Raw genomic sequence first — 8,816 nt, 5'->3', positions numbered from 1 at the left:
ATTGATATAAATTGAATAGGGCATGCCTAGTGATGTCTTAAAAATGAGACATTTGACAAATATCCTAGGGTGTATTTGGTATTGATGTTGCAGACAGCAACAGCAGCTTTTCGCTGAAAAGCAGTTAAAAAACTGTTTGGTAAAATTTAAAAGCTGCTTTTCGGAAAAGTGCTTTTGGCCTAAAAGCTGCTGTTAGAGAAAGAAAGTCCCCCTATGCTTTTGGAAAAAGCTGCTTTTCAGCTGTTGCGGGAAGCAAATGTTGATTTCATCATCAAACCTTACCAAAAATATCATTATTTTTAATTTTTTGCATCAACACGTATACATATCAAAAAATTACCAAACAATAATCTGATTTTTACAACAACACTTTTTTCAGCAGCACTTTTTCTAACAATACAACAATTTTTGATAGCAATCCCAAACAGAGCCCTAGTGTTTTAAGACAACACTAGGACATTGTTGCATCACTCGTTTAAACAAAATGCCTTAAATTCTAGTTTAAGACATGAGTTTATGACACTCTTGGACTTGCTCTAAGAGATTAACTTTGGATGATCATATCCCATCCGTCTCTTAGTCATTTTGAGTGATTCAAAGTGTCTCGAAAATTTTTATCAGAGGAGAACGCATTCCAAGTGTCACTTGTTGAGCGCACGCAATATTTGTCCACTCGGCTCAAATTGACTTGACAATAGGAGACTATTATCATATTTTCAACAATCTTTTTTGTGCACTTGGCTTTTGGTTGATGTATATCTGGTGAAGTGTTGTCAACCTGTTGCTGCAATCTAATCGCAGACTTAATACTTTGCGATACATGGCATCAAGATTTGTCAATGGCAATAAGCCATAACTCTATCATATTCCGGTGATGATTCAGTGTTATTAGAATAAAAAAAATTCAAAATTAGAATTGTTCAAATTTGTAGTTAGAGTGCAGGAATAAGAAACAAATAGAAAATTTTTTGGGGAGGGTTGGAGCTAACCCAAACATTATGACTTAAAAACCTATTAAATATTAGTTTTTTTAGAAGGCTTTCTAAGTACCTCTTGCTCTTAGATATTCTTTAATTTTTTACTTTATGTGCATATCCCCCTCTTTGACATTCCATGGGCGGAATGTCCAAAATAAATAAAAGTTATTATGAGCTTAATTTATATTTATTTTTAATAATTGAAATAGAGCTGATTATAATCGAACAAGGATTTTTTTTAATCGAAATTGAAACCGAATTCGAACCGAACATATATGGTTGCGGTTCGGTTTTATTCAAAAACCGAGTTGAACCGATCCATACTCTCTCTTATGTAGAACTACAAAAGCCCTAAAGATGCTGAATAATGTCCAAAATACATGCAGTATGCGTATGCATTTTTTTTAAAAAACATTGCACAAAATACGCATGTACAAGATGAGTGTTCTTTTTTATCTTTTAAAAGAATTAAGATTTTGAAATACCTAACCACTTCAAAACAAAACCAAATACGCAGTTTAACAAAGCATGTTCTTCATATATTTTTTAAAAACTGAATACGAATCTCCCGAATATATTTTTCATAAATATTTCGGTTAAACATCCCCATATTTTCAATAATTTACTTTAAAAGTTACCTGTTTCTTTGTCAGAATTTAGTCACTCACAATAAATTGTACAGATTGAGAATTTGTTTTTGCAAAAAAGGAAATAATAATAATAATAATAATAATAATAATAATAATAATAATGACAATGCTAATTAATGTGTATCCATATTGATAGTGGGCTAGAGTATGTCCACATTTAAGATCTCTCGACCTTTACTTTGTCTTGATATTAAATAAAATCTAATGGAGTTTTATACAAATATCTGCTTACATCACAGCCACACTTTCTTAGAAAAGTCTGGAACTTTTTAACACCATCTTCATTTCCTCTCTCTCTCTGATTAGTTTTCTTATCTAATCTACATTACAAAAACACACACACACACAGTTGTATTGTATTTTGTATGTACATTTCTCTCTAACTTCCTCAACAGAAAAACCTTATACATCTCTCTCTCTCTCTCTAAACCAACAACACATTCTTGATTAAATTTTAATAATTTATTGTGCTTTTAGATTCCTTTCTTCTCTCTCTCTCCTTGTGAAACACACAAGTTGCTCCAAGGACTATAAAGATCATATTTTATTCAAAAATAAGTAGTGGATATTTGTTTATAATGTGTTTGCAAGACACAGAGCAAGTTTGTGAAGGAATGGAGAAGCTGGGTTGTGATGAGAATCCCCAGGAATGGAATACCCAGATCGAGAATTGGGATAAAAGCTTGAAAAAATGTGAAGATGATGATGAAAATGATGTTCTTGAGCAGATTACTCATTTGGGTGATTCTTTTCCTGTATGTATATGTCCTTTTTGTTTGTTTTTATTTTATGAATTTTATGATTTTTGATGTTTCTGTTGGTGGCTTTTTTGTTTGGTTAAGTAAAGGTGAAGACTTTGTTTGTTTTTATGATTTTCTTGATTTTTTTGATGTTTATGTTGGGGGGTTTTTTGTTTGGTGTAGTAAAGGTGAAGACTTTGTGTGTTTTTTGTATGTTTTTATGATTTTTTGATGTTTATGTTGGTGGGTTTATTGTTTGGTTAAGTAAAGTTGAAGACTTTGTGTGTTTTTTTGTCATGGTTGGTCAATTATGGTTTGGTTTATGTATGTATGTGTTTGTGTGTTGTGATTAAGATCTTGATTTGTTTTTGTGTGAGTTGATTGCTTTAGTTGTGCATAGTTTGAGTTTGAATTTGATATTTTTAGGAAGAAATTTTTTGGGTGAAAGTTTGTTGGAACATGGAAATTTATGTGACTGCCTGTTTGTAGTTCCTACATGGTCGATTGATTGTCCTGGACATGCTTTGTTTTTGGAAGGCAAGTGATAGGTCTTACATGATAGTTCCAAACATATGCCTCGTCGGAGGCCCGAACCGTCAATCTCTTGTTATAAATAGAAAGGTATCTGTGATAGAAGAGGGGTGTCCACTAGGCTATTGTTTAGGCTGTGTTGTCTAAGTTTTTTTTTTTTTTTTTAAGTTTTGGGAGAGGATCTTCTCATATGATTATTAAATAAGTTTTTGTTAACAAGAAATTTACTTTGTGGTGTGGTTCGGTTATTTATTAGACATATTCCTTGTGTTTTGTTGGTGTACATTTATGTTTCTGTTCTCAATCTCATTTCATCGATCTCTAATGGTCGAAAGTGATCCGTTTTTGTATACTGATCGTTGAGTTACCTCCTTTAATTAAGGGTTGTGTTTCTCTCCTGATTTGTCATTTTCGTGTGAGCTACTTTTGTAGCTTACCACATGTCCACATCTTTCAATGAACTGACAGCTTTATTAATTATGATGCCTGTGGTAGTAGCTTAAATCCTTTAGCTGTTATTTATGGTGGGAATGGTTGATGCAACAACTAGAGATATAAAATTTACACTCATTTGTTGTACCTAGTCCCTTGTGGACTATTCATGATCACCTTCTAGTTCATTTTGGGGACATTTTAATGCCACCCTCACCCTAGATTAGGTACTAATGGCTTATTAATCACATGGAAATGAACTAAATAGCATGTTAGTGTATGAGACAATCTAAGGACTGAACTTTTTAAGAACTTGGAGCAAATAAGTAAATTGTCCAGGGTTTATTAAGCCAATGTAACAAACATAGCCATGAGGTTATCATAAAAGTTGCTATTCTCCTTTGGCGCATGGTTTCTTTTTCCTCATGAACAGGAGAGAATGGGAGAGAGTTAGACGGCTTTCCTTTGTAAATGATAGCTGCAATTATCCACAGAGATCTTAGAATGGGTGAGAGACTGTGGCTAGTGTTTCTATGTAGGATGCATTGTGTTATATCAATAAAGGTTATTACTTTTGTGCCATCAATGCACGTATTAGATCTATTGTTAATTCCTTGTTCTGCATCACGGGTCTATATTAAGCCCCCACTGAGCTTTGTTTTTGGTTATTTTACAATTGCATGTGTACTTCATCTGAAAAATTAAGCTAGTTGTACTGATATTTAGGTTTCAAATAAATAAATTTGGGCAAGCATCTCTGCATTTATTTTATTTCTAAAAAATTATCTTTTTATTATGAGTTATCTTTTAGTTTCTTTTATTGTGTACACATCAGCTCATTCACCTTCTACTTGATAGATTATGCATTACTTGTTTTTTTATATTGAATTGATTTCTAGTTGCAATTAGTTGTACTATATATTAAAATAAATTAATAACATTTAGATCTTTAAAAAATTGTATATCTTGACCCTTGCTAGAGCCTTATCATCTGTACTTATATCTTTGAAGATTTGATATGTCTGCACCATGTGGTCCATTCTATCACCCTGCATCCTAGAGCCTAAAATCAGCAGCAGTTGCACATAAGATGATTGTCACTTCTGCAGTTCTCGAACCACAAAGCATGACACTAGCTTTTCATATGTTATTATGATCTTTTACATTGGTATATTATCTAGTTTTTCTGATAATTGCTGTTGTTTACTCAAGGTTCGGGAACCTTTGTTTTTGCACAGCATGTACATTTACACTATCAGCTGCATTGTCGCAAGTTCCAGATCCAATACAATATGTATAGAAAATAAATACACAGCTCTTGTTTGTTTCCGAAATTAGAATTGTCTAATCCCTCCCTTTATTTTCAGCTCGAGAAAATTTGTGAAGATACAGTTGTTGCAGACAAAAAACAAAATTTGTTAAGTGAATTCATTCCCTCCCTTCGTTCTGGTGAATGGTCTGATATTGGTCATCGTTCGTATATGGAGGATACTCACATATGTATTGCAGACCTTGCCAAGAAGTTTGGTAATCCATTTGGAAAGGAAGCTATCTCCTTCTATGGTGTAAGTCCTTTTCAACTATTTTCACTTTTCAACAGAAATCACAAATATGAAAACTAATAGATGTGCTAACAAAATGTCACTGCACGAACTTGTTCAGTAAATTGGTACACCGTTTCTCATTTGGTTGAGTAATGTTGCTCAGCTTGTTATAAATTGAGTTATAAGATGTCTTTTTTAGTTTTTGTAGATAGTATGATGGTAAGCAAATTGTGAAGCTTATATGTAGTCAAATAAAATAAGTGGACATTATTATATATGAAATCTTGTATAGGCCAGCAGATTCAGTTTCGCGAGATGATGTACGTGATTGGTTGGCCAAGTCCTAAAGATCAGTGTTAATATATGATCCATTTACCTTCATCTCGCCTAAAACCCATTCCAAGCCTTAAGGTTTTAAATCAGCTAGTTAGTTAAACATAAAAGCAGGGAGGAGTCTTAGGGTTGATTCTGTCTGCCCAGCCCAATCTGTTTGTATATATGCCATGAGTTCCATGAAGCAGACAACTTTCTGCATTGGAAGACAGCAGGCATTTTTTTAAAATTTTAGGGTTCCAAAAGATTAATAGAATGAAATACACCATGCATTCTCAAATCTCAACATTTCAACTCTCTCTACATTTCTGGCTCATCTAGTGAGAGAGAAGTGGGTGAGTAGAATTAGGGTTTTAGACTGTTGTTTACTGGGGATGGGTATTGTAGTAATTTTTGTGTCCCAAAACGTCACCGCTTAAAGCCTGCCGTCTCCATATTTTGGGAACATCCCAAAGCCGTCCCCCGTCACGTACCTTTACCCGAGACGACCCTAAACTTGGGTACGTCTCATAGCGGACTGCAACCATCTGCAACCATTTTGCTGTTCATGAATTTCTTTGGCCTTGTGTAGATTGGATAAATTCGTCACGATCTATTACAAAATCTAGTTTATAGCAAGACCTAAAAACTTGAAACAAGATAGTGTAGTATCTGGGATCTGACACCTACTAGTCTACTACCATAGACTTCTGCTTAATGACTTCCTGGCACCTTTTCCTTGGGGAGTGTCCTAGTGGATCATTCTATTTTCTAGGTATCATGACTAGTGCTAAATATTAAAGAGGACCCCCCTTGCACCTTGTTCAGCATCTTTCACATAATACAGTTAAGCCGATAATTAGAATCCACCACTCTTGTGGTTTCAAAAGTATTACATTTTTATCGTCATGCGTTGCCCTTTTCATGCTTGCGGGCAATGTCTATATTCTGTCAATAATCAATGTGCAACAAGTATACAAAGGAAACAAGAAACTAATAGAAGGTTTAGTTAAGTGAACTACTAAACTTTTCGCATCAAGTCAGGTTTAATTTCGCATGGAGGTCATGGAGGAGGGTTTTACTAGTAGTTCTGATCAATGTTCTCATCTTGTTTTTTATTGAAAATTTAATCTCTGAACAGACTCACATGCGATTCTGCAGATAGATTAGCTAGTTAATGATGAACAAGCATCTATTTAATATGTTATTCAGATATATGTAGGTCTGAACTAGCGATTGATTTACAGGTCTTTGATGGTCATGGGGGAAAAAGTGCAGCACATTTTGTCCGAGATCATTTGCCAAGGGTCATTGTCGAGGATGCTGATTTTCCTATTGAACTTGAAAAAGTAGTTACAAGATCATTTGTGGAGACTGATGCTGCCTTTGCTAAGTCATGTTCCATTGAGTCTGCCTTGTCATCTGGAACAACTGCACTTACTGCAATGATATTTGGGAGGTGAGTTGTACTTCTGTTCTTCTCAATGGTTGTTGAAATTTAGCTCTTTCTGTCTTAGGATATTAAGTAAGTTAGCTTATGCTGTTAAAGGATTCTCATACTAGGTATGGCATTTCAAACTCGCAGCTGACATTAGAATGCTTTCAGCTTGATTCAATAGACATGAATGCATCTTTTGGAAAATACAAAATTAGGATCTTGGCCGCTCATCTCTGTAACACTCTGTCATTGGGCTCGAATAGGAATGCCAAATGTAATATTTTGTTGTTTAATGTTATCAATTTGATATGTTTGTGTAGATCTTTGCTTGTCGCAAATGCTGGAGATTGCCGGGCAGTCTTATCTAGGCATGGAGTGGCTGTGGAGATGTCAAAAGATCACAGGCCTTGCTGTAACTTTGAAAGGACGAGAATCGAGTCCTTGGGTGGATTTATAGATGATGGCTATTTAAATGGGCAGTTGGGGGTTACTCGAGCATTGGGCGATTGGCATATCCAAGGACTGAAAGAAAATGGCGCCCAAACTGGTCCCCTTAGTGCTGAACCAGAACTTAAATTAGTAACACTTACAAAAGAAGATGAATTCTTGATAATTGGTAGTGATGGAATCTGGGACGTATTTCGTAGCCAAAATGCAGTAGATTATGTCCGCAGGAGACTCCAGGAGCACAACGATGCGAAGCTGTGCTGCAAGGAAGTAGTAGAAGAAGCGATGAAGAGGGGAGCAATCGACAACTTGACGGTTGTAATTGTTTGTTTTCACCCGGAGCCACCTCCTAACATGGTGATTCAAAAAGGTAGAGTCCGGAGGAGCATTTCCGCAGAGGGGCTTCAAAATCTCAGGTTTCATCTTGATGGATAGAGAGACCACGCTTTAATTCCTGGCACTTCAGCAATACATTTATATGATGATGATGACACGATGATAGACTACGCTGTGGTAAAGTAGGTGATTGTTGTAAATAATATTCATCCCTAGGAAATAATATAGATTACTAAAACTGCAATTGCTTGCCAATATTGTTAGAGAAGAAGTAATAAGATTTGAGGGAAGAATACCATTGTATTCCACTTTGGGAAACAGCAATTTGTAGAGGGGTTTGTGAGTCCAAGTTGTATGGTCCTGTGTCATTCAATTAAACGTTGCAAAGCAAATATTGATCCTTGTGGTGTCTGAAATGAGAACTAATTGCTAAATGCAAGAAGTAATATTTGAAGTATTTGGCTTGTTGCATCTGTAATTACCTCAGCACTTGTATTTGTTTCATCTTGTTCATTAGGTAGTCATTGATTATATATTATCCATTGGTTATTGATTATTTGGTACCTTCCGGTCATTGTCCATTTTTATCAATTGGTATACATCAATATAACCAACAAGATTCGTTCACAAGTAGCTTGAAATCATGTACCAGGACACATATCCCCACAATTTTCATGGACAGCTGAGTACCCTGGTAGGCCCATGGAGTGAAAATCTGATACAATCCGAGATCATTTTAACAAAATCGGATCCAATCCGAGATCATTTTAACGGATACACAAATCTATTTATTAAAAATTCGATTTAGTATCCGATCCGATAAGAAAAATCCGATAATAAATGGAGCGGATATGAATTTAGGTCGATCCAATCCGTTAATAACTCGATCCGGTATATATTTATTTATTTACTTATTTATTTATCTAAATATTATATATATATATATATATTATTTAAATATTATATATATTAGACTAATAATTTTTACTATTTCTAATTTAGAAGTTTTATCCTCGGTCAATGACCATTATCTACATTTCATTCGATCAAAGTCTCTTGAGTATAGTCTAATTCTATATTATACCCTAATTTTTTCAAGTTTTCAGAGTCGCATATCATTCCCAATCTCAATTAACATATCAGTTTCATATTGGTACATAATTTTTTTTATTGTTAAAATTAAATACTCTAGAATCCAACGTTATGTTTAAATTTTGGTATATTTTAAATTTATAATAGCTTTTGTGATAAGTTACGTTAAAAAATAAAAAATAAATATACATTTAATGGAGCGGACATCCGATCCGAAATCCGTGATCCGAACGGATCCGGATATCGATCGACCGATAAAAAAACTGGCTCCGATCCGATCCGAATCCGAAAAAATAAATGAATATGGATATGAGATG

At 34.5% G+C, this 8,816-nt stretch overlaps 1 protein-coding gene across 1 annotated transcript; it reads left to right on the top strand.

Moving 5' to 3' along the window:
* The first annotated feature begins 1,892 nt into the window (after positions 1-1,892).
* Positions 1,893-7,864, top strand: LOC141721835 (putative protein phosphatase 2C 27). Its single transcript, XM_074524962.1, has 4 exons — positions 1,893-2,382; positions 4,698-4,895; positions 6,434-6,645; positions 6,945-7,864. The coding sequence occupies exons 1-4, from the start codon at positions 2,206-2,208 to the stop codon at positions 7,504-7,506; spliced, it is 1,149 nt and encodes a 382-aa protein (XP_074381063.1). The 5' UTR covers positions 1,893-2,205; the 3' UTR covers positions 7,507-7,864.
* Positions 7,865-8,816: the final 952 nt, after the last annotated feature.

This window comes from Apium graveolens, chromosome 4 (assembly GCF_009905375.1).
Source record: "Apium graveolens cultivar Ventura chromosome 4, ASM990537v1, whole genome shotgun sequence".
NCBI lineage: Eukaryota > Viridiplantae > Streptophyta > Magnoliopsida > Apiales > Apiaceae > Apium > Apium graveolens.
Note: the sequence above shows the minus strand (reverse complement) of the source record. Positions and strands in the feature narration are given on the sequence as shown.